At 41.1% G+C, this 26,928-nt stretch overlaps 1 protein-coding gene across 1 annotated transcript in view; it reads left to right on the top strand.

Annotated features, from left to right (window-relative positions):
- LOC111153413 (dynein heavy chain 5, axonemal) overlaps window positions 1-26,928 on the top strand; it is a 238,313-nt gene that overhangs the window by 194,618 nt on the left and 16,767 nt on the right. The window contains exons 62-72 of the mRNA XM_022512429.1: window positions 626-761; window positions 1,317-1,633; window positions 2,210-2,365; window positions 3,271-3,453; window positions 9,962-10,205; window positions 11,188-11,302; window positions 11,791-11,981; window positions 16,120-16,241; window positions 18,013-18,162; window positions 21,915-22,160; window positions 25,750-25,969. Of these exons, the coding sequence (XP_022368137.1) occupies window positions 626-761; window positions 1,317-1,633; window positions 2,210-2,365; window positions 3,271-3,453; window positions 9,962-10,205; window positions 11,188-11,302; window positions 11,791-11,981; window positions 16,120-16,241; window positions 18,013-18,162; window positions 21,915-22,160; window positions 25,750-25,969 (2,080 nt within the window). The remainder of the gene's footprint in view (window positions 1-625; window positions 762-1,316; window positions 1,634-2,209; window positions 2,366-3,270; window positions 3,454-9,961; window positions 10,206-11,187; window positions 11,303-11,790; window positions 11,982-16,119; window positions 16,242-18,012; window positions 18,163-21,914; window positions 22,161-25,749; window positions 25,970-26,928) is intronic.

Genomic DNA, 26,928 nt, shown 5'->3' with positions numbered 1-26,928 from the left:
CAGTTGTCTTAAGAAGGAGGAAGACCATTTGTGTTTAAGAATGGAGACTTGAGTGGCAACAGCGTGTGGAATTCTGGTTCAAGGTCTTTTACTGATGCACAGAGCACCAGAGAGGGACCTGCTGAGTTAGGTGTCACTGGGATCTGTGAGCGAACCTCAGAATAGCACAATCTGAAGATAATATAAAGTTTCACTTCAAGTCAAAGGAGATGTGCACTTACATGAAGCATTAATGATGCAAGAACTTTAACAGAAGAAATATTCCTGATTTTCAAGTAGGATATGGATTTTACTTTTTCTTGTGCTATGTATTAGTAAGTATGCTTGTATTTTGTCTCTATTTTTCTTTATAGGGAAGTCATAAATGACGCAAATTTCTATTATCTCTTGCTTATTAACACTCGGGGAGAGTGTGACCTGTGGGCTCAGTACCCCACGTAAAGGTTTAAGAGCTGGGCTTTGGCTAACACAGGCACAAAGGAATTGAATTTTATGCTTCCTGTGAGATAAATGGCTCACAGGTCTCAGAAGGGCAGATAATATATAATGGTTTAAAATTATATTCCTCAGCCAGAGGCCATATTTTTCTGAACAGAGTTTTCTTCTGATTCTGGCCTTTTTTTAGACCTTGCTTGAGGACGCGGAGCGCTGCAGGCGGAAGACGCAGACGGCCTCCGCGCTGATCGGGGGCTTGGCGGGAGAAAAAGAAAGATGGACGGAACAAAGCAAAGAGTTTGCTGCACAAACAAAAAGACTTGTAGGTATGTAAATTCCTGTATTAATCAGATTATGTGTTGACTCTGTTAGGGCGTTAGGAAACTGAAACTTCTATCAGAATACAAACCAACCCTCTAGTCCTTCAAATTCCTGTGTATGTGTGTCCAGATTTTTCAGAAGGATGAATACGGGTCTGGCATCTGTGCAGCCCTTATTAGATAGATGTGCTATTGACTTTCAAAGGGTCACTTTCAAATTTTCCTGTGAGTGAATGGTCTTACTGATCAAGGTCACCTTGGAATGGAGGCTCTGTCTTCTCAGGATTTGCATCCCTTAAGCTCCAAAGTCATACTCTCACATCCAGCGAGAGTCAAAATAACCTAGTTGTTGATGCCTGGCAGGTGTTACTTGGTGGACCATTTGGACCCTGTTTAACGATGATCTACTGCTTATTTACCAACACATAGCAACATGTGGTCACGGTCTGGTTTCTGGAAGTTAGTTTAAAAGAGTGGTTGCCTTTAGAATATGTTTAATATTCTGCACAATTACAAGGCTGATTATAAAGTATTTCAGTGGCATTTTGTTTTCTGTTTTAGGGGATGTATTGTTGGCTACAGCTTTTCTATCTTATTCTGGTCCATTTAACCAAGAGTTTCGCAGTCTGCTGCTCAATGACTGGCAGAAGGAAATGAAAGCCCGGGAAATCCCGTTTGGAGACAATCTAAATCTCAACGAGATGTTGATTGATGCTCCCACTATTAGTGAATGGAACCTCCAAGGTCTGCCCAATGACGACCTGTCCATTCAGAACGGAATCATTGTCACAAAGGCATCTCGCTATCCTTTGTTAATTGACCCACAGACTCAAGGGAAGATCTGGATTAAAAACAAAGAAAGCCAGAATGAACTCCAGGTAACTTGTGTTTGAGTCCATTCATGCTACCGAGAAGTTTTATTGCCACAGATGAACAAGAGTCTGAGAAGTAAGAAATATTTGAAAATAGTAGTGATTGTAATCCTTGATAGAACAGTAACAGATGCAAGCCTAAACTCTAATATTAAAATCTTTTCTAAAAATTGTGTTTACATTTGTATGGATCTCTACTAATGCCATCTTTTGAAGGTTTCAGATTCCCCTGTTAGAGCCTAAATCCTTCCTTGATGAACAGAGCAGGGTGGAGTTGTACCACACCATGTGTGTAGCAATGTACTAGGACGCTTCGTGATTATTCCATTATTATTTGTCATAAAAGTGGTGGTGATGAGGAGAAGACAGGTTGCACTGGGGAATGACAGTTTGCAAAGGAAAAGGATGGAAACAGTTTAAGCTTGCTGTACAATCTCACCCACTGTGGGTTCCAGATAAGGTTCTCTAAAGATCTCCATATTTGTGTTCCATGTTAGAATGCTCAGGTGCCATTTAATGTCTGTTCTCTCTGTGTGTGACATCGTGATATTGTCAACAGCAACCTTTGGGTCTTGTTTCTAGATCACCTCTCTCAATCACAAGTATTTCAGAAACCATCTGGAGGACAGTCTTTCTCTTGGAAGGCCCTTGCTTATTGAAGATGTTGGGGAGGAACTAGATCCAGCGCTGGATAATGTTTTGGAGAGGAACTTCATTAAGACTGGGTCTACCTTTAAGGTAGGTTAAACCTATTGATAATAATGTGTGGAACCATTAGCACGAGGCCAGGTAAATGTGACATAGACATAGATGAAATTTTCTCATTAGGCAACAACTGAAATTTGAGTCATTGGAAGAGACATTTGCTTTTCTTTTCTATACTTCCTGAGTTGGAATTAAAGTTTTTAAGAGCAGTCCTTTTAGAAATATCTACTTCTTTTGTGTGATAGAATCTGACTCCATTTTGATGATCGACTGTGGGGACATCTTTCAAAACCCATCATCACCTTCACCCTCCCCTCCTGTCTCAAATCTGGGCAAGCTGATAAGAAAACGTGGGGCTTTTGCCTTTGACTATGGTGGGAAAATCAAACCATACAATCCACTATTGATGCCCTGTGTGGGAACCTTTATCCCAGCCCAACCTCCTAATCACCATAAAACCCGAAGACAGCTACTTTTCCTTACTCTCTCAATCAGTTTTTGGGACTGGTTGGGGACCTATAACTTTAATCTCTCCAGAAATCTCATTATGTGAGTAATAACATTTTTATACCCTTTTGGTACATATGTGATGTCATCAGTCTTGATCTCTGAACCAAATTTTGGATGGGTTATCCATCTCACTTCTGTGGTATGATCACACCAATTTTGGTGCTAAATTCTAATTTATGGTATATATTGGCATACATTGAACTTCCTCCCTCCTTCTCTCCCTCCCTCCCTCCCTCCTTTCCACCTACCTTTCTTCCTTTCATCCTAGTGGTTTGAAGCACTGTGAATGCCTAATGATGAATTCTTTTTCAGCATACAAAGATCTCCAGTTATATAATTACTTAAAGCAATGCTTGATCCTGTGCAGAAAAGGACACAGTAAGGTGTATGCCTGTTTTATTACTTTTGACTTTATTTTTATAATAAAGGTGAAAGTTGGTGATAAGGAAGTAGACGTGATGGATGGCTTCAGACTCTACATCACCACCAAACTGCCCAACCCAGCCTACACACCCGAAATAAGTGCTCGGACCTCTATCATTGACTTCACTGTCACCATGAAAGGTCTGGAAGATCAGTTACTGGGGAGAGTCATCCTCACAGAGAAGCAGGTGAGTGAAGTGTGACCACCTCCTTTTCGGCATTGTGTTGCGATTCTTTCATTGACGAAAATAATATGATAAAAGTTTTAATAGGATTAAGGCCCCCCTGCCTTTTATTTCTGTGTTTTTTTCCCATTATTCATTCCCAGGTGTCTTGGGTAATTACTAACCGATTACCCTCTATGTTTCATCTGTCTCATAAATCATATATATCCATTGATTTTGTGGAGCCTAATGATGGGACTATGAGAATATCAGTCTCATGCCCGGCATCATTATTCTGGTCTTACATTGCTTCATTTTTCTGAAGAGTTTGCATGGTCGTGAGTTCTGTTTGTCTGTTGACTTTTAGGTTTCTAGGATACAGCTAGGTTTTTCTATCATTCAATTCATTATTATGCTTCTGGAGTATAAAATTAAGACTAGTGACTTCAAACCCCTGGGATTAAAAACAGCTAACAGACAACATCCTCAAGTCTTATTTGTTGCCTACGAGAAAGCTTCGTGTATGTTGTGACAAGACAGACATTTGTGACTCTGGAACCTCCCTGAGCACCTTCTGGAGGCTCTGGCTTGGTCATGTATCTGTTTTCTCTACTTCTATTTGGTGGGATAACTTAATGATTGATAAAAAATAGCCAATAATTTATAAACCTCCTTGTTTTGAGTCACTGTTGCCTCTAGGGAACATGTGAGTCTTAAAGAAATCTAGAGGATTAATAAGACTGTTTTGGTAGAACTGCATGAACTCTAAGAGTTGCTATTGATTTTCTCCAGGAGCAACGAGGAGTCTACTTTATTTTGTAGCCCCCTTTTAGACTGACTTCAAGATTTATTTAGGTTAAAACCTTTGGCAAAATCTTTGGAATTTGTCCTTCCCGTGATTTTGAAAAAACATTTTTTGTGTGTGTGCTTCATGCTTGGTCTTGGGAGTCCTTCTATATGTTTATCTCTTGCTTCTTCATCACTTCTCCCCCTCCCCCCTTTCCTTTTTTATGGATAGTCTCTTTTTATTTTTTAGTTTATAGTGCATGAATCATAGAGTCCTATGGTTGGAAGTTTTATTAGGAGCATTAAGTCTGACTTTGTAGATTCACGTAGTTAGTGACCTCAGAATGCCAGGAACTGAGGCCAGAGTTCCTACCACAGACTTGCTGCTGAAGTAATAGCAGCCTTCAGAATACACGCTTCTTTATTTTGTGAGTCTGAGTCAAGCTGGTTGAGGAAGCCTAGCACTGCCATATCCTTACTTAGGAAGGACTGGGATTCTTCATCCGCCACATGCAATGTCGAGCAGGGAATCCCTGAGAGTCTTTGGGGCAGCGGCCATTACCCGTGTGTTAGGCTCTGCTTTCACCTGTGGTGTTGTCTTCCAGCAGATAAGGAGTCCCAGCAGCAGTTTGAAACATAGGCTTGTCTTTGGTTTTCTTACGTTCGCTGAGATGAATATAGTTTCCTTGGAAGAAATAATTTGTTCTGACAGATTTTATTTGCAGCAAAACAGCTCCAGCACTGAAGCCGTAATTGTTCAAACAGAAGTTTAAGAGGATGCGAGGGGCACTTTAAACTCCTTTGGAAAGGCTTTCAACAGCCTTGAAAAGCCAATGTGGATCCCAGGCTGGGCTTTTGCTTACCCCCCAGGAAAGTGTCTTGAGTGTCTTGAGAAAACTACTCCTTTACTGTTGTCTCATGATCAGAATCCATTCCAGGCTCCGAGTAGATAATTCTTGGGAAAAGTATGGCCATATGAATGGGACCCTCACTCTCTTAGAGTATTAGAGGGTCCTCTTACCCTGAAGCACGTGATTAGACAACACGTAACCTGTATTTTCTTCCCTCTAACACAAGGTCTCATGCATGAAGTGAGCTGTTGAACTTACTTTCGACGGCTGTTCAGTAATATACATCCTGCAAGTATATTTCTTTTCTTTTGTAGCATCTCGTCTTCCCACCACACTCCTGAATTCACTCACATTGTTAAATTGCCTTAGCCTGGATGGTGGCAAGTGGGTCTGAGTTGATCTCTGGTGCTTTCTGGAAATTGAGTAACTCATTTGAAAAGAGCCTACAGGTTCAAAAAGTGTTCCTTTGACTTCCGTGACAATGCAATCTCTCTGACTATGATCTCTTCTTAGGTGATTACTGTGTATACGCCATCAGTATAACATGCTGTTCAGAGCCAAGGGTGGGTATTGAAAGCAGGGAAGACCCCGCATAAGAAGCTGGTGTTGGAAAGCATCTAAGAAATTCCCTAACACATGAGCTGAAACCAGGTGTGGGTTCTCTGCAGTCAGGATGAATCCACCTTTACCGGTCTGTCGGTTCTTCTTCTGAAAGGTGGCTGGGAACAATGACTTATGATGCCAGGGAAAGGCTGTTTTTCTCTGAATCCATAAATTCACCAGCTGTCCAGTGTCTTGGAGATACTGGCAGTGAGGAGCCTTGTTATCACATGGGATCTGGTCTCGTCAGTGCTCTGCTGTATACACTGCTGGCTCTCGGGGTTTGCTTCCTTTCAGAAACAGATGCAAACCTCAGAGCACAAGAATGCAGGGAAGGCAGATTTTTAATGATTCTACATTTTCTGTGTGCTGCAAAGCAGTCATTTTAAATGTGTGAGCTGTTCAAGGTCACATCAAGGCCATATTCAATTGCTGACCCGATGTACCTGTGAGTAGATGTAGGCAGCCTGCTGTTGTCACCAGAAGGCAAGGTATCAAGACCATTTTAAACAGGCAGCAAACCAGTAGTTCTCTAGCAACTATCCTTAAAAATTTTTTTTTCTTAGATTCACTCTTATCTTGATCCCAGAGAACAAGACAGAAACTCAAAGAGAGCTATATACTATTAGGGGAAAAATACTAATCTAGATTAACAGCTTCTACTGATCACACAACACAAGGCCTCAGGGGTCACCTTGTTCAAAATCCCAGAGGAGCCAACAGATGTGTGATTTCCTTTGGGGGTGGAAGCACCCAAACTTGGTGGATCCAACAGAAGAAATAATTTAATGAGGATCCTTAAACAGATGTCGTTATCACCAGCTCATCGGTATAGAGAAAAAATAAATCTGAATGCTATTGTTTAATCTTTCTATTTTAATTGCCATGTAAGGTACAAAAGGGAAGGATCCTTGGATGAAAGCCTGGGTGATCTCTTAGAACTGAGAACTCTGAAAGGCTGTCACCTGTTTCCTTTTACTGATTTCAAAACCGTAGTACAGATGCAGCTGAGGTACACAGATAACTTTAGTTGTCATTTGCATCTTTGTTGAGCTACTTAATTTTTGATCACTTGATTAATAAATAGTATGTTTCCTGAAATTGTTCTGAATCACTACTGCACTTTCTTACCCACTTTGGGGATATTTTTCATATTATCACAGTTTCTATAAAAAATTTACATGGCAGCCTTAGTAAATAGAATACATAGCACAAATGTTTACGTGTGTGTGTGTGTGTGTATGTGTGTGTGTTGAGGTAATCCCTTTGATGGGAAAATGCTTATAGACAAAATGATTTTGATTATTTTGCTCCTTATTATTAATTTCAAAAAGAACTATCTTCTTATAGCTTGGGGGACCTAAAGTCATAGTTCAACAGAACGATGTTTAAATCAGCCATACACGTGAGCATATGCTGAAAACCTTATCCCAAAATAGGTTTTCTATTTTAAAATCCTGAATGAAAAGCAAGTTGCAGGGGTGCATGGGTGGCTCAGTTGGTTAAGCATCGGCCTTCTGCTCAGGTGGTGATCTCAGGGTCCTTGGATCCTAAGATCGAGCCCTAAGCCTTGCTTGGGGCTCCCTGCTCAGTGGGGCGTGAGCTTCTCCTTCCCCCCACTGCTCCTATCCTCTGCTCATGCTCGATCTCTGTCAAGTAAATAAAATCTTAAAAAAAAAAAAAAAAGAAAAAGAAAAAGAGAAGCAAATAGCTGTTCTGTTTTCATTCAGAGATAACTTTCTTTTTTTCCATAACTCTTGTCCCATTGTAGTGATTGGCTATTTACCCACTATTTAGTATACAGATTGCTTTCATAATTCCCAGTTGCTTTAAATTATACTGTTTACTTTAGGGGATATTATTTTATCAGTTTCAGACTTTGGGAGAAATGCACTTCTTAGCCTCATTTTAATCCTTTAGGAATATAGGCAGTTACTTTAATTGACAGATTTGTTGGTGTTAACAATGATATTGAACTGACTCCAACCATCTGAATAGTGTTCAAGCTTTTACTTGCTATTTTTAAAATCAGGAACTGGATGATTTGCCCCTTTGTATACATTATATTAACTGTTTATTTTGTGATAAACAGTTTTCGTGAGTAACATGTGATTAACAGTTTTCGTGAGTAACATGATTTTAGTACTGATTTTGTAGTTCTCAGGCGGAGATGAGACTGGAAGTGTAGGTTTTATGTCTTGTAAACTATGTTGAGAATGTTGGACCTTTCAAAACAGCTGAGAGAGATCCCCAATAGTCTAGGAGCAGGAAAGGGGGTGATGACAGAGAAGAGGGTCAGCAGGGGGACCAGTTGTAGTGAGACTAGTCCATGAGGAATAACTAAAGGCTAAACCAGGGCCCTGGCTATTGGGATGGAGGGAAAACTATGGTGCTGGAAGAATCTGTAAGACTCGGTACAGTTTGGGATTTGACAGCCCATGTTCTCGTCCCAGAAGACACGAGACCATGCATCCTTAACATAAGTACAAGATTGGAAAGTTCTCTTTTGTCCCATTTCAGCCACTTTATTAGGCTATTATAATGATTTGTGAAATTCTGAAGTAGGGTTTATTTTGTGCCAACCTATAATTTTATTTTCCAAACTGCTTATTTTCCCAATAACTATTATAATGCTTCTGAAAAATCCATGCTTGGGAAGAGTCGAAGAAGGGGAGAAAAGGGAGAGAGATGTCTTTTGAGCAGTTATCATGATTCAGTTTCTGTTGTAGCTGCTTTACTAGTTATATCCTGACAATCACTGTCTGAGCTGTTACTATATCCATCTCACACATAAGGAAACTGAGGCTCTAGGATTATATAATACGGCCAACACCATGCAGCTGATAGATCCTGGGGGCTGCGATTCAAACACATGTCTTCCTGATGTCAAAACCATCATTCTCCCTATGGCTTTACGTTCTTTCCCTTACCTGTCTTCTTCAAGAGGTGAGGATATTTAGACCGATACTTAGGATATTTAGATAGATATTTAGGAACTCAGACATGATAGTGATAGTGTGGGAAATGTGGGAATATGACAATAAAAAATACTTGAATTTTTCCCTTAAACTTTATTACTTCATTTCTTAGCGTAAATGTAGCGTAAGTTCTCTTTTTTAACAGCAGCTTATGGAGAGGAATTTTGCAGGTGTCTTAGATGTCACTTTCTGTACTCGTTTTTTTGTTGGTTTGTTTGTTTTTTACATTTTCTCAAATTTGAGATACTTATCTGGTGAATAAGTGAAATGAAAACAACCATGAAGGAAGCTTTTCAATGTAACCTAGTAAAAGGAAGCAAAGGCGATAAAGGCAGGTTGTGCTGGAGTTGCTTTGTCTCCAAGAGTTAAGCAAGTTCTGAGATTTTGCTCAAAGCCTGGTAGGGTTCTACCCATCATAACTGTTGGGTCAACGGTGATTAGTTGGCTAGAACATAACGCAGTGGCCAGTGGCCTTTGTTCTTTGTCTTCATGCAGTTTTGTTACTACCACCTTTATGTTAGATCTGTGGTTTTCAGTTACAGCCACTGGGCTTTGTGCTGCCTTTGTCTTGTTCTCTGTCACGGCCATGCCCTCTTTCTCCACCCTCCCCAGTTCCGTCCTTTTTATCCTTCTGTTCCACAGACTCTCCCTCTCCAAACCACCATGATGAAATAGCCAGTAAGGACAATAACCTTCCAAAACCATTCTCTCCCCAGCTGTTTAAAAAGATCTTTCAGGAAAGATCTAGAACTTTCCTTCTCTTGGAGAGAATAGCACCTTTTCGGGCCGAAAACAGTTTCCCATTTAAAGGTACTAGCAGCAGCCATGTGGATTGTTTGCCTAAGTTTTTTGGACGCTTGCTTTTCAGGGGATTGGATACCATTTCAACCAGCAAGTTGACAATAATCACATTCAGACAACAACAGAACTCTTATAAACAAAAACTAAACAGAAGAAAATGTATTTAATCCAAGAGATCGATATGCATATTCAAATATATTCCAATATATTCTCAACTATTTTTCACCTTCAAAACAAGCTTACATATAATCCCAAAAGTCACTTAAAATGATTTGACTTTAGGAAATAGATAGATGGTCCAGGGATGTTGGTAGTGTTTTTAGCAAATTTCTTGTTATTTGCCATCCATTCTTCCTTCTTCCATTCATTCTCCTCCTCTTCTTAATTTGATGTATTTTCAGCAGTCCAGTATGATAACTATAGTGGAGGAAGGCAGCCCCATAGGTTAACTTTTTCAGGAATGGCCGAACAATAGCTGTTAATTAAGGAGGAAAATATCTTTATGCAAATTCACAGGAATTGGAGAAAGAGAGAACTCATCTCGTGGAGGAGGTAACTGCAAACAAAAGAAGGATGAAAGAGCTAGAAGATAATTTGCTTTACCGGCTGACGAGTACCCAGGGGTCCCTGGTGGAAGACGAGAGTCTCATTGTTGTGCTGAGTAACACAAAAAAGACCGCGGAAGAGGTGACACAGAAGCTGGAAATTTCGGCCGAGACAGAAATTCAAATTAACTCAGCCCGGGAGGAATACAGACCTGGTAAGTTTGGTAATGAAAGACAAATGTCACGGGAAAACGAAGTGAGAAAAAACCCGAACATCGGAGAAATTAAAGGAACGAAGGACATTAATGAAAATGGTGGCACGAGGAGGGGTGGCCGTTCACGTTTTGTGGCGTCACTTTGGGAGGCATTCGGTAAAACTGAGATGAAAAAAATTTGCAATGGTGTACATTTTCTAGGTGCTTACCGTTCCTGTGAGTTGGCAAATTCTTTACACTTAGAAAGTAAAGAGGGAGGATTTTTAAAGAACGTCTGACAACTGTTTCAAAATCTGAGGAGTCAGTGCAGCATTTATGGGCTGTTCACTAGTTTTTTATCATTTGGTAGCAATCAGCCAGTATTCTGTTTGCAGTCTTTGTATTAGGAAAGTAGCTCCTTGGTCTCACCGGAGGGCTTGAGTCTTACCCATAAATTTGCAAATCAGTGTTGTTTACGGGTTACAAGAGGGACCTGCTGAAAGCATTGTTTCCTTTAGAAATATATCATTCTTCTTGGAGAAATAATCAAAGCGGCATCACGTGCTGGCGGCGAGTGAGAAGCATCATCGTTGCCATGCCTTGTTTTGCCAACCTGAGGCGACACGTGATTGGGGCTTCCTCATGGAGCAGAGGCATGAGATGCATAAGATGCCCACACAATTTGCCGGGCGTCACAGTTTTTAGTTTCCCATCGATTGCCTTTTCTGCCAATGAAAAAAGAGAGTAAAGTATGTTCATAAGAGATCTGGAAGTTCTAACATGGAAAATTCCACTTGATAAACACCAACAACAGACTGCTTACACAAAGCTTATGAATAAGAATTAATTTATACATCATGCGCCTTGCTCCAGACTCCCAGTGCTGGTAGATAGTCATGGATAAAACAAAAATAAGACCCGTTTTCATTTAGAGTTTAAGCTGGTCTGTGCACGGGTCATTCACTGTCCAGCCCCAGCACATGCAACCTTCTTTGTTTTTCAGTGGCAACGCGAGGCAGCATTCTGTATTTCCTCATCACTGAGATGCGCTTGGTCAATGAAATGTATCAGACCTCGCTCGGCCAGTTTCTTGGCTTGTTTGACCTTTCCTTAGCCAGGTATGTCTGTACTCAGGAAACCAGGCTGAATTTTCTATCTGCGGGCTCCAATGATGACCTTATAACTTCTTTTCCTTTTGCTACTGAGTCTTTTTTTCTTTTTTTTTAAATCTAAGCCGAGTGTAATTACCAGCATGTTAACACATCATTCTCATAAATCCTCTTACGCTCAGAGTCAGCTCTACCGACTCTTCATCCATAGATTGATTCCTTGGGTTTCATCTATTTCTGTTAAACAAGAGAATTCCCAAGACCTTGTTATGAGTGATAATACCCTGCGGGTAAAATTGATTTAGACAACATTGCAGATTCTGTTGTGTTATTTTATGTTGAGAGAATGCTTGTTATTTTCTATTTAGGATGCTTATTCTTATGCGTAAAAAAGAACTGGCCCTCCAAAGTTACCTGTGCTCCGTTAAAGACATTTTTATGGGCAATGGAAAAGGGGAGTGGGATAAGCCTGATTTAAGTCTGGTTCTCTCCACCAGGTCTGTCAAAAGCCCAATTACGAGCAAGAGGATTGCTAATATCATTGAGCATATGACCTATGAGGTTCATAAGTATGTGGCCCGGGGCTTGTATGAAGAACACAAGTTCCTGTTCACCTTGCTGCTCACCCTGAAGATCGACATCCAGAGGAACCGAGTCAAGCATGAAGAGTTTCTCACCCTTGTTAAAGGTCAGTATAACAATAGAAAGGTCCAGCTGTAGGAATGACTTGAAGGTGCAGAGCAGCACTTTTTTTTTTTTTTTCTCTAACGGTTGTCTTGCATTTCACTGAAGGTTGCCTATATGTGCAATATTTTATGTGTTCGGTTATTGCATAAATATTTATGGAGAGCCTCCTGTGTGCTGAGTCACAGACTAGACATTAGGCACATCATGAAACAGTAAATTATGTAGTATGTGGGAAGCTAGTAGGCACGATGGGGAAAAGAAACGGAGCTTGATAAGGGAGGTGGGGAGTGAACAGTGTATGCAGAGTTGGTGGGGGCAGTTAAAATATTAAATGGAGTATTTAGTGGGATACCTAATGGGGTAAGCCTCCCTGAGAGATGGACAGGTGAACAAAGGCCTGGAGGGGATGGGGGCACTGGCCCTGGGGACAGGCAGAGGGAGAGTGTCAAAGGGAGAGGAATGGGCATCAAGGTGCTGGTTGGGGCAAGCCTGGTGTGACAGAGGCAGAAGCCGCGGGCGGGGCAGTTGTGGAGCTCATCCTCTCGGTGTTTTTTCTGTATCTGTTGAAGAATTGCTCACAGGCAGGTCCCTTGTGCAACTGCACACTACAGCCCAGGGAAGGCTAGGAAACACATTTGCTGTCACATTCTTGAATATCTGGACAAAAACTAGTGGAAAGGTTGCTGGGTCTAAATGGCTTTATTTACTGTATCTTTCTAAGCAAAGGTTTATCTTTACAGAGGAGACATAATTTTCTCTACAGTGGTTGGGGAGAAATTTGCACGTTCCCCTGGAGACTGGAGTTGCAGAGGAACTTGAAGACAACCCTGAAGGGGCAGGAGGGAAGGGGGGTGGCTCTGCACCTGTTGTGCCCTGGGTGGCGTAGGTCTATGTCCAATGTGAACAAATGTGTATTCGTGTTTCTATAAATATACATTTGCATACATATCTTATAGAAACAACCAAGACTCACTTGGTTAGACTTGAACTTAGGAATGTATGATTTACAGACAATTTTTCTCTTTTTCTCTCTCTCTGTTCTTTGTCTCCAGCTCTTGAACTCTGGCTCCTTAGATCTCTTTATTTTCCAGATTTTCTAAATCAGAGCATGTGGATGGTGAATGATTTGGGGAGACATCCCTTAGGGAGATGCGTAGGTGCAGGGGTTGACTTCTTCACTGAGCCCTTCAAATAGCTGACTCCTTGTGTCATTGACTGCTCCAGCTGATGGAGGTGTCCTGTGGCAAGTTGTCCCCGACATCTCAATCCAGGCATGAAGTGCATTTCCTCATAAAATGCGTCCAAGTCTGGTTGAAATACTGGGAAATGTGTTGCCATTTGATGTGATGATAGCAGACGTGGGATTTAGGGTTAGGATGACTCTAAGTGAAAATAGTGGCTTTGCTAATTTCTTGATGAGTGTCTCAAGCACGTTCTTCAAACTTTTCAGGCTCCAGTCTCCTCTGCTATAAAACAAGGATGGTCAAGTCTACCCTAGCAGATTATTGAGAAGTCACACAATTTGTGTAAACGATGGCACGTAGGATATGTTCAGCAAACGATAGGCATTTTTATATTATCTGTAGTATTTTATTTTATTTTTTTATTAATCTGAGGCTCACATAGGCTGGACTGGTTTTTGTGGGGTTTTGGCATTCAACAGTTTTGTGACCCTGCTTTATGCAACAGAGTCGGAGGAAGCTTTGCAAGGCAGCTATGTCACAAGATTGCTCAATGAGGGGCTGAGATGTTGGCAAGAAGGACCCAGTGGGGGAACTTCTTCTGCAAGGACTTTAAAGTCATTTGTTTGAAAATGTTATTTAGAGAGTGACAATGTTTGGATACTGGTCTTTTAATTTTCTCATCTCTAAGGTGGAACAGGATCAGCCCAGATGACTTTCTAAATCTGCCTTACCTATACCACTTTATGATTGTGTGATATCACTTGTAGAAATTTTTTGTTGTAAGAACGTATCTTTTTTTTTACAAAGTGTTATGGTATAAATTCAAACTTACTTCTTCCCAGAGTAAGGGTTCACAGAATGAAGGCAATGGCATAACTCTCAATCACCTGGAGAATTTATTTTGAATTATACCTATTCCAGTTGTTCATTCATCAGAAGTACATTTAATCTGGTACCATATCATTCAGGAATATGTCTGCCCCCAACCCAATACCATCATCTGCTGTGGCCCATTGTACACTTTTGAGGCAGGAAAAATATTCATGCCACAGTTACCCTCTGCTAAGCCATGAATAATGCTTTGGTTGCAAGGACCACCCTTTCCTTCCTGTAAATGGCTTCTCCCTAACTCTCTGGTGACTGTTTTATTCTTTTGAGTTTGTTGGAAAATGGACAGTTTCCATGGAAATTGGTATGACATATTTCAACACAATGCCATTGTCCTCAGGTCTTTAACTGCTCTCTGCCATTGAAGCAATCTGTTTTGATTTGGTGACTTAATAATCTTATCAAAATTGCTTCAAGGCCATACTTTTACCTTGTTGGAAATATACTAAGATGGATTTGGCCAAAAGATAGTAATTTAGTGGGGTCCATGGCACCTGGATAAAGTGGAGATTGGTTCAATAAATATCTGCAGTGTTATTATTTGTTCTTGACCTGCTGTGTTCAAAAAAGGATTTTAATGTTAGCCAAATGAATTGGTTATATCCTTTTAAGAATTATACTTAGAGCATGTTTTCCTTGAAATATTTTAATAGATGGTGTTTATTAAACAGGATATTTCATCCTATAATATTTCTTTGACTTAAAATATGATTGTTTACACATTTAGTTCTTCTGAGATGGGCAACAATAACATTTTAAGGTGTTGTTTATTTTATGGTGTCGTGGGAGTCATATGAGTTATGTGAGCTTAGGTAAGCCAGCAGCAGCGAAGTAAGAGTCATTACCCAGTGGAAATGTTTGCTGTGGTTAGATTGGCCAAAAATAAGTGACACAGTGCAGGATCCTTGGGTGTGCTCAAATGGATATAAATAATATACTGATTCACAGATGAGAACCCTTTAAACACGTGGGTGCTGCTGACATTTCTAGATAAACTCTCTCCTTGAAAGAGCTTTGCCAATGTTGACAACAGCTGCTCATTTAGTGACCCTCTGCTGTGGCCTTGGTCCTGTTTCATGTGCTTTACATACATATTTTCTCTCATTCTGTCACCATCACAACACCCAGGCTTCTTTAATCCTTATGTACCTATTTGGAAACAGAAACCCAGGTGATGAGCTGCTTTGTCCTAGACCTTGACCACAGAGAGCTAGGACAGAATCCAGCAGCCCCCTGGTCCATACCTGTGTTTCTTATTCTTAAATGTGTTCTTCTAAAATCATCGATTCCTTTGATTTTCAAGCTTGTTCATTACTATGACATATTTCTGAGCCTAAAAAATGACAAGGTAATGCGGTGCATGGAAGGCTCAGTTGGTTAAGTGTTGGCCTTTTTTTTTTTTTTTTTTTTGTTAAAGATTTTATTTCTTTGTTTGAAAGAGAGAGAGAGAGAATGTGCAAGCAGAGGGAGCTCCAGGCAGACAGAGAAGCGGGCTCCCCACGGAGGAAGGAGCCCGCACGGGAATCGATCCCAGGATGCTGGGATCATGACCTGAGCAGAAGGCAGATGCTTAACAGACTGAGCCCCTCCAGTATCCCTAAGTGTCAGACTTTGGGTCAGGTCATGATTTCAGGGTCCTGGGATCCAGCCCTGTGTCGGGCTCTCTGCTTGGTGTGGAGTCTGCTTCTCCCTCTGCCCCTTCCCCGGCTCATGCACACTCTGTCTCTCTCAGAATAATAAAACCTTTAAAAAATGTCAAGGTGGTAAATAATTAAAATTAAAAGTGTAAGAAAAAGTTGGGGCACCTGGGTGGCTCAGTGGGTTAAAGCCTTTGCCTCCGTCATGATCTCAGGGTCCTGGGGTGGAGCCCTGCATCGGGCTCTCTGCTCATCGGGGAGCCTGCTTCCCCTCCTCTCTCTCTGCCTGCCTCTCTGCCTACTTGTGATCTCTGTTTGTCAAATAAATAAAATCTTAAAAAAATGTTTCAGAAAAAGTTTTTGTATATTAATAGGTTGTTTTAGAGTAAAGAAAGAACAATCTAGTAACTTTCTGTGTTTGATTTTAAAGGAGGTGCCTCCTTGGACCTTAAAGCTTGTCCTCCTAAACCAGCTAAATGGATCCTGGACATGACCTGGCTGAATCTGGTGGAACTCAGCAAACTCAGACAGTTTTCAGACATCCTTGATCAGGTAACTTGTGCTTTGAATAAGTTTACAGCAGTGTCGCAGGGAGCAGCTCCCTGGTTCATCACTAGCTGTGGTACTTGTGGAAGAGAGAAGTTGTTTAATGTTGTCCCTCTTGCCCTGGTGCCCGACCTTCCTCCTACCCACTCGCACTCTGATGAAGCAAACTTCACCACGTCGAAATGGTGCCGTCCAGTGCCCTATGTCAGTATCACCGACCGGAGAGCCATCAGTGGGAACACTGAGATTTAATGAAATCACTCGACATGTTTAAGGGGTTTTGCCATCTTCCTGGAGATTAACGAAAAGAAACATGAACAGTCTACCTCTAAATGCTGGAGATGATTTTCTCGCCTCTTGTTCTTCTCTTCTTCCTCCTCTCTTGTGCTCCCATGATATGGCCTTAGCCAGGTGTCTGGGCATAAATCTGCTGCCAGTCCTTGGCCCCTTTTACAAGTCATTATCCTGTCATAACCAGCCAGTTCCTGGTGAATTGTCTACGTGCTGGGATCACAGAAGTTGGGTCTGGAGAGCTGAATTGGGACAAACTAGGGAACAGATTCTTGAGAATCAGATGAGCAGAGAGAAGTCACACTGAGAGCAAGGTGGCTTTATGCAGCCACAAGCTCTAGGCTTTTTATGACCAGAAAACGTGGTAATGTTGGTTCCTGACTTTCCTGGTTTCGGTTGACCAGAAACTTACTGTTCAGCTCTATCTGTATGTGTTGGCTTTATGCCTGGTGATCTGCATTATTTCTGCCGTACAATTTAACCCATTCTTTTGTGTAAAATAACTTTCATTTGGGAGGTTTTAATGCACTCGAGTGTGTTCCCCTATGAGATGACTTCTAGTGACCTTTGTCCGACTGGTATCTGTTCCTGAGGTTGCCGTCTTCTGGAGATTGTCTTATGCCTGAAGTCCCTCCACATCATGTTGTCTTTCATGACAGAGGGAGGTTTTTACTTTTTATTCTTACACAATACTTTCTAGTGTGGATCTGGCATGTTTTTCCCTTTGATTAGGCCTCCAAGAACTATATCCGGGGCTTTAATCAAGGGGAATATACCAGAGAACATTGGATTATATTTATCTGCAGACGTTATTTGTTTGTCCTGTGTTTTAGAGATGAATGCCTGTGGAATGCTGTCCCTGATTTTAAGTTCCAAAGGATAATGGACTGTGTTCTCTTCCTCTTTATCAATTGCCTAAAGGAAGCATGTGTGTCATTACTCATTTGATATGATATTAAGTCATATATTTCAAATTACTCTAGATTAATGGAGTATTGACCAAAAAGCTTTTGGCTCAATAATAAACATATATTAAATGTCTTCTTTTGTGCCAGGAGTGGCCCTGGGAAATGAGGAAACATACGTGAATAATGAGTGAATGGGTTCCTGATCATGAAAGGATTTCATGGAGCAAATCAGATTTCCTTAAAATAATGAAAATGAATTTTCATTGATTTCTTTATTCCTCATAAATTTATTAGCACAAAGGTATGAGAAGAAATTAAACAACCCAAGACCCTCCCTACTTCAAAAGCTACTGTATGATGGAATTAATGTGGACCGACTTTAGAGAAAATCACATTTGATTTTAGATTGTCACACTTTTTGGTAGTGGAATATAAAATTAAAAAAAAAAAAAGCAAAACAAGGGATATCATTCACACGTGTCTGGAATAGTCAGAAGATTTGATGAAAAATATCCGTGAACTATTACTGAAAGGTTTTTCTGTGCTGTGATGCAATTCTTATCCCCTGGTATTTTCAGATATCAAGAAATGAGAAAATGTGGAAAATTTGGTTTGATAAGGAAAACCCTGAGGAGGAGCCCCTTCCAAATGCCTATGATAAATCTCTTGACTGCTTTAGACGTCTTCTCCTTATTAGATCCTGGTGTCCTGACAGAACCATTGCCCAGGTAAAAAGTTCGTATTAGAAAAAAAAAAGAATATTTTAAAAAGATGTTTTTATTATTTTTAAATAATCTCTACACCCATTGTGAGGCTCGAACATACTACAACTCTGAGACCAAGAGTCACATGCACCACCAACTGAGCCAGCCAGGTGCCCCCTAGGAGAATATTTTTAAGGAGAATTTCCATTTAAATTTAAAGAAATATTGAATATTTTAATCCCAGTCAGAATTGGAGGCTTCTATGGAATTTTCTGGCAATATCCATGTGACAAATGGAAAAGTAAACAAATGTAGCGAGGTGTGCATTTGGGTTAAGTGATGTAATAATCTTCTTTGGTCTAAATGGTACAAGAGTGAATGAGAAAGCCATGTTTTTAAGGTCAGTGTATAGGTATGACGTAAAGGTAATGTATTACTCCTCCATATCATTTTTATATTAACTCAAAAATGATATGGATGCTCCATTTTGTTAGTAGTAAAAAGTAGGAAGGGTGTGGAATTCTGGGAGGAGAGGTAGATAAGAGGGAGGCACAGTATTCCCAAATCTACAGTTTTAACCCCAGAAAGTCTCAGGAACCTTGATGCAAGAACTGGCTTAAAACTCTTTGAATTTTACATATAGTTTAAATGTGAATCCTGCCTCCAGAAGATCCATCTTCTCAAAGACCTTTAATCTGCCGGCCTCCTGTCATGGAAATGTCACTGCTAATAAGACTTTTGTGTCCTGCCTTCACAATGAAAAGTTTAGCTTGAATATTCAGCTCAGGTGGATTCCTTCCGGCCCTCCCCAAACAAGCCCAAGCCGTAGAGTAACAGGCTGGGTTTATAATAGAGTGTGGGACGTGCTCCCCTCCACTCTCCAGAGGGAGCATTAAACACAGGGAAAAACCAACTCCAAGTCCAGGTAGGTACCAAGGAATCATGAAAACAACTAGATTCGATGATTTATTGAGAAAAGAAAAATGAGTTTTGCAATGCAGGGCAACTGAGATCACCCTTCCTTCAGTTTTTCTTCTCAACTTCATTACTTTTATCCTGCCCAAAAGAATTGTCAGACTGTTGCCTTAAGGACAGTGTAGAAGTTTCAAGCAATCCTTCCTTTCTCTCTCTCTCTCTTTCTTTTCCTTCCTTCCATCTTTCTTTCCTTCCTTCCTTCCTTCCTCCCTCCCTTCCTTTCTCTTTCATTTCCTTCCTCCTTCCCTCTTTCCCTCCCTTACCTCTTTCTTTCTTTTTTTCTCTTTCTTTTTCCTTTCTTTCTTCTTCCCTCCCTCCCTCCCTCCCTCCCTTCCTTCCTTCCTTTCTTTCTTCCTTCCTCTCCCTCTCCTCTCCTTTCCTCTCTCTGCCCTCTTTCTCTCTCTCTCTACTCCCTTCCTTCCTTCCTTTTTTCCTTATGTGACACTTTATTTGGTTCAGTACTGAATTTAAGTCTGCAAAGCTCCTTTGTAACTCTGTCATCTCCATCCTAGCTTCTATTGTCTATAGATCAACTATAGCTGTGGTTTCCCAACTGGGGTCTCCTCTTGTTCCTTCTTGTCCACTCTAGTTGATCCTGTATACTCTAGAAGGAATGGAAATATGATTATGCTATTCCTTGCTTTTTGAAGACTTTCAGTGCCTTCCCAAGGCCATTAAAACAGCCAAGTCTTAAGATCTGCACGGCCCCTCTGGAAAAATGCCCTCTCCTCTGAAATTCTTATGCTCACATTACATTTCTTTTGTGCTTTTCAACCAGACACCTTCTTGGGAAGCATATTTGAAGGTCTACAGTGTGGGTATATGCAGTTCCCATTCCCCAAAAGCAGCATCAGTCTTGTTCTCAGTATTTTGGCCGAGCATGACTGCCCATGTCAGGGGAATTTCAGCTGCCTGGTTGTAAAAACAGAGCACCCTCAGAGGTTATCTCATGTCTCATACATGTTTGTGTCAAAAAAACAATGAAGAGGGTCAGAACAGGTGCAGAGGTTTACTTGTTGATTTTTTACCCAGACTCAACAATTGAGTCTGTTTCATTGAAATCAGATATTGAGACAAAAATGTTCTTCACAGGTATGTAAAGAGTAAGTTGTGACAATGTGGCACTCTATTTCCATTCATGCCGATGAGGTATGCAGAAGCCGGGATGTCCCACAGCTGACTCTTACATGAGTTATACTGGATGACCTTCTGGCCCTTCTCGGTGACTTGCTCTTTTCTGTTTCAAGTTCTCTGTGTGTGTCCTCTCTGCGTGGAATGCTCACCACACTAGCTCTCCTGCCTGCCCTCTTTATCTAGATAAATCCTGCTCATCACCCAAAGATCTGGATGAATCTCTTATTGTGGCTACTACCTTCCCACTCTAACCTGCAGTGGGCAGACATGAGTGGGGACAGCATCCCAATTTTAAAGCTCAGAGACCTGGGAGGTGACAATTACTTTGAGAATGCATAGTGCATAGCTGGATATTCAAAATGGAGGAAGAGCCTGCATTACTGACTGAAATCAAACTTCGGGTGTTTTTAAGTCAAAGAAAACAGTTTAACCAGCACCACTCTCTCTTTGGCCCAAGTCTTTCTCAAGTCTCTCTGACTTAAGGAAAACCCTGACTACAACTGTTTTGTGTTTCTCCAGAAATGGAAGTGGGGTCCTGCCAAGGCCCACCTCACCAAGGCTCACCTTACCCAGTCCCTGGAAAGGTTAAAGTTCATGTTGCACCCATAGCTGGGCTCTGATTATTATGTGGGAGAGATTCTTCTGGGGAATCTCATTGGGGAGAGAAATTTGGGTTTTACTCCCATGGGGTAGGAGAAGAAAACAGAATAGGAAATTTTTCTTTGAGGGAATCCAGTTTTTACCAGAGGGAGAGCATAGATTAAAGATCATACTCACAATAGTATTTTATTGATTAATTATTTTACTTTGTTGGAAAAGGGGCTATGTTTTTCCTTGAAATATTTTATATGGTTGATAATATAGTTGACAAAGTCTGTGATATTGTGAGCATGTATTTCAGTCAAAACAAAATTAGTGGTAAAGGAGATGAGCCAAAAATGGAAAGGGATTCTAAGAATGATTAGGAGAATAACTATGGACTAAATCTTTAAAATATTAACTAACTTATTCAGTAAATATCTAATATATTTTATTTAATTAGAAGTTATTCAGTAATCATCCATTGATAAGTATCCATTAAATCCCAGGCGTTGTGCTGCTTATTTGATTATTAGAATGCATATGCATTTCCCTTAAAGCATCCTGAATAATACAGTTTCCTAATTTTTTTTTTTAGATTTTTATTTATTTATTTGACAGACAGAAATCACAAGTAGGCAGAGAGAGAGATTGGAGGAAGCAGGCTCCCCGCTGAGCAGAAATCCTGATGCGGGGCTCGATCCCAGGACCCTGGGATCATGACCTGAGCCGAAGGCAGAGGCTTTAACCCACTGAGCCACCCAAGTGCCCCCAGTTTCCTAATATTTTAAATTTCTTATGTACCAAGAAGTAGCCAGCATATAGAAACAGGTTCCAGACAACTGGTCAGCCAACTTGGGTTCTCGTCTTGAACTGTGTGATTGTGTGTTGGCAAAGAACACACAGCCTCTCTGGAATTTATAGAGTAGAGATACAATAAGGAAAATGTCTCTGTCCTATTTCCCTGGCAGAGTTACTGTGAACATCACTGAGACAATCTACCAAAATGAATTTTGGAAGCCACCCTGCATCATAACACATGGAGGAGTTAGGATCCGTTTTGGTGACTCCTGTACTGTTTTTGGCAGGCCCGCAAGTACATCATGGACTCCATGGGAGAGCGCTACGCAGAAGGAGTTATCCTGGACTTGGAAAAAACGTGGGAGGAATCTGATCCACGGACACCACTCATCTGTCTCCTGTCTATGGGCTCGGATCCCACGGATTCCATCATTGCCTTGGGGAAGAGATTAAAAATAGAAACCCGTTATGTGTCTATGGGCCAAGGCCAGGAGGTCCATGCACGCAAGCTCTTACAGCAGACCATGGCAAACGTGAGGCCAAATGTCTACTTTTAGGTTATGTTGTTATTACAGGTTAAAGAATAGCAATGCAGAAAAGAACTTATGAATCATTAAGAGTTTAAATTTATGTGCTTTGTGATGTTCACCAAACAGGGAAAAGTTTAATATCCATTGGAAAAATTTTCATGGAAAAACATACAATTTTTTCTGCTGAGCCTTGACTTATGGAAAACTTACCCAACTAGAGCATCTTATTTCCCAACCAAGTTGCATAATTTTAAGCCCCGCTCTAGATCCCAAACCCTCAGTGTGGGGGGGAGGTCTACAGCCTTAACCCCTGTGCCATACACTCCAGGACCTCAGCCATGCTTCCAGCTCTGCTCTTATAATCCCCAGCACTCCAGAACCCACCACAGCATGTCTTTCTTGAGTTCCAGAATGTATATCTGTGCCCTGGAGTCCCCTAGGCTTGGCCCAGACCCCAAGAGGCCAGGAATCTGTGTTACCCTGTGGTGGTAAAGAGATTTTAGGAAACCTGGTTTATTGCCTTCCAGGCTGGGGCTCCTAGAACCCTTTGTGGCTTGCAGATTCTGTAGCATGCAGAACATGCCATGCTCAGGCCTCACCGGGGAGTTATAAAGTGCTGGAAACTACATGATAATCTTGCTAATAGGATAGTCAAGTCGAGAGCTGGGGCACTTCCAGGGACTTAAATTAACTTAATGCACAAGGCCTTCCATTTCTTCTCTAGAATTCCATCTCTAGGACAGGACACTCATGTGTTTACTCTGGTCTAGCCTTCTCTGGAGTGTCAAACTCTGTCTGGAGGAACCCTTGCCCCTGTTTCCCTCTTCCTCCACAGTTTAACCAGGCAAGTGGGGCAGAATGACTTGGCTTCATATTCCTACTGGAGAACATGCAGTCTTGATCTAGATGCCTTTCTGGCCTTTTTTTTTAGATCAGACCCTATTCCTCTTTCCCTGAGTCTGAGTTCTCCCCTGCCATATCTCAAAACTCCTTCTGTGCCCCCCAGGGAATCTCCCTGCTGAGGACAGACTAGCTGTCTTCACACCACTCTCAGCCTCCAACCACTAGGCCCACCACGAAACCACTGGGTTCTAGGTCCTGGCCACTGAATCTAGAACCTCACTATTGTGCTACAGTCTAGTCTCTTTCCTCTGGTCTAGAACTGAGCCCATTGGGTTCTAGAACCTCCATATTTACCTAGCACCTCTTTTATCCCCAAGTACAATATGCCCCACCCCCAGTTTTCATGAAGGTTGTCGGGAGGCTCACATGTGTGTGCCTTGTCTGAGCACTTGCTGTGCAGTTGGGAGGGCGGCAGGGGTGGACTGAAGTGTATCCAGAGATGAAAACATGCATCTATACTTTAGAATGCCAGATTGGGAAGGGGCACCTGGGTGGCTTAGTTGATTAAGCATCCAACTCTAGATTTTGGCTCAGGTCATGATCTCAGGGTCCTGGGATTGAACCCCATGTTGGGCTCTGTGGAGTCTGCTTGAATTCTCTCTACCCTCTCTCCCTCTGTCCTTCCTCCTGCTCATGCTCTCTCTCTCTCTCTCTCTCTCTCTCTCTCTAAAATAAATAAATAAAATCTTAAAAAGAATGCCAGGTCTGGTCTGACATGAAGGCTTAGTGGACTTCTACACCAGTTTCTCCCTCCTTTTGGCCTCCTCCTTTTTCACCCCTCCCTCCTTTTCACTTCCTCTGTTTCTCCCTCTGCATGTTACTGTGCTTAGAACAAAGACACCAACAATAACAGGACACCTATTTAACTCTAATTTAAAATAAATATTTAATAATTATAGTTTCAGGCAACTAAATTGAGTATAAATGGAATAATTTTAGCCTTCAGTTTATTCATGTTTTCTGTTTAGTAGTTTAGTAAATCAAGTAAAAGAAAAAAAAACAACTTATTATTAGCATGCTTACAACTTGTCAGAGATACTAGTTTTTTTAAAGTTTTGTAGGAAAGATTGGAGGCAGGGCACCTGGCTGGCTCGGTCAGTAGAGCCCACTACACTTGATCTTGGGGTTATGGGTTCGAGGCTCATGGTGGATTTAGAGAGTACTTAAAAAATAAAATCTTAATAAAAGAAAAAAAGGAAGGTTTGAGGCACTATGACAGAATGAACTGACTACCCAAGACTAGCAAAATGGATGATCTCCTTAACATAAAACATTTAATACAGAATATGGTAACCCCACAGAAACAGCCACGGATAAGAGATTCCAGGGGAGGGTTGAAACAGCCCACTTCTCACCTCAGATTCCCCAGCATGCTGGGAGACAGAGAGTGGCTCAACCCTTTTTGTGGTTGTTATGTTTTATATCTAATTTTTTTTGAATTGTGAACGGTTCCAGTTGAATTTTTCAAGGGACAAAAAATAGTTTACTTATTCAGCAGTGCTATATACTCCTCAAGAAAATAGAAGGGGATATGTGAAATTTCACAGTGATCCGTTTTATACCAAGATTTTAAATTTGGTGCTTGGTTTGTTTCTCAGAAAGAGTAATAACTCAGGCTGCACTAGTCAAATCTAAACCAGCCAAAGTTACAGAGTCAAGAAAACAACTCGAGATTCTGATCTGGATATTATAGATCATTCTAGCAGAAATATTCTATAGATTAGGTATTGAGTAAATTATTACAACATGATCTAAAACATGGTCTCTATTGCTTTATACAAGGAACATTCTTGGGCTCATAACATGTGTTATATAAAAGATAAGTCTTATTTTCTAAGGCTCTTGTTCTTAGAGTATGTAGATTCTCCCACTTTCTAGATGGTGTGCATCCTGCCCAGAGTTTTGGGAACTCCATGGGAGAAAGGATGGAATAGGTCTCGAAATTGAGTAGGTAGCCTTTCTTTAACCTGTCTTCAGTGAGGTTCCTAGACCCTCAATGTGCTGATGTCCTCCAGTCCAGCCCTGTCCATTGTACCTTCCAAAGAAAATCAGCTTTCCCTCTTTCTTTAAGGGAGGCAGGAACATGTTGGGGGGGCTGGGCTTTCGGTCTCTCATGTAGAGCCCATCTTCTCCCCCACTTCCACAGGAATGTCTCACCACCCGCTCTTGTGTGTTTGGGGTTATGTGGCGTAAATCAGGTTACTTCTCAGCTTTCCTTGAATGCCAATTGAGGATTTAGCTTTCCTGAGTCTGTTTTAAATGTTACTGATACTGTCTTTACCCTCACTGTCCTTGTTCTTAAAAGTTCATGCCTTTAAAAATGTCCCTTCTTTGTACTTCTCATGGAACATTGGAGGAAGCTTAGGTAAATGGATATTTCACTCAACCATCTGTACAGGGCAGTGATGTTATCTCTTCTGACACCAACTCTGGTTATTTTCATGACTCCTACTATATATTATCAGTTGGCGTGCTGGTATGCTGTGGGACAAATGCATGGAACAAGAAAATGACACACTTAACCTCAACTCAATGTCATTGTATCTGTAGATTTGACCTGGACTAATTTAGTGGTTAGTGTGCTTCTCTGTTAAATTTTGATTACCTACTTTCTGAAGAATATATTAACTTAAATCTCTGGGTGCAACAGGAAATAGTGTCTCATTTCCATTTACTGTTGTTGACTTAGGGAGGATGGGCCCTTCTGCAGAACTGCCATCTGGGGCTCGATTTCATGGATGAGCTAATGGACATAATTGTAGAAACCGAGATGGTACATGATGCTTTCCGCCTGTGGATGACCACTGAAGTTCATAAGAACTTTCCCATTACACTCCTTCAGATGGCCATTAAATTCGCCAATGAGCCTCCACAGGGTCTCCGGGCAGGCTTGAAAAGAACATATGGTGGTGAGTCGAGGGGACTTTTTGTGTTTAAATTTGTTGTCTTAAAGAAATTGCAAAAGCCATGAGTCAGGATAGAGCTGTAGTGAACTATACTATTATTTACCATGATGAGGAGAGGACAACACCTTGTCACACCCCACGTGGAATACGTTCTGGTGGCCTTAGGACATCAGAGCTCATGATCATCCACCTTGAACTTTTCCCGTATTCCCCGGATTGCTCTGCCTTGGTCTGTGCTCTTCTCCAGCTAGACACACACCTTTCTATGTTAACATTATTTTGCCATTTATGGTCCTTCATGCTCCCTACCTGAAGTTGGCCAATAGCCTCTTGCAAAAGCAGAGGCTGAATTCAAGTTATGACCTGCCTGCGTTTCATGAGGCCATCTGAACAATCTATAGTTTTTATTGAGTTGCTAACAAGGCTCAAATGCTTGTCAGGCTGTGAGATAATGTGGGGATAAATAGATGGGGAAGGATGAGGGTGGTAAAAAAATTCTAAGTAAAAAATATACAGTTATATATATGTAATATAAATACATAATAATTATAATAATTTTTTATTATGTTTTGTTAGTCACCATACAGTACATCATTAGTTTTTGATGTCATGTTCCATGATTAATTGTTTATGTATAACACCCAATCTCCATGAAATCCGTGCCCTCCTTGATACCCATCACTAGGCTTATACACCCCCCCAAGCCCCTCCCCTCTAAAACCCTCAGTTTGCTTCTCAGAGTCCTCAGTCTCTCATGGTTTGTCTCCCACTCCAGTTACCCCCCTTCATTTTTCCCTTCCTTCTCCTAATGTCCTCTATGCTATTCCTTATGTTCCACTAATAAGTGAAACCATATGATAATTGCCTTTCTCTGATTGACTTATTTCACTTAGCATAATTTGGGGAGTATACTCAGGTGTGGTGGGCTTCTAGATACACTGTCTTAATTGATTTTAAATTGT

This window comes from Enhydra lutris, unplaced genomic scaffold (assembly GCF_002288905.1).
Source record: "Enhydra lutris kenyoni isolate GAN:26980312 unplaced genomic scaffold, ASM228890v2 scaffoldscaffold32, whole genome shotgun sequence".
NCBI lineage: Eukaryota > Metazoa > Chordata > Mammalia > Carnivora > Mustelidae > Enhydra > Enhydra lutris.
Note: the sequence above shows the minus strand (reverse complement) of the source record. Positions and strands in the feature narration are given on the sequence as shown.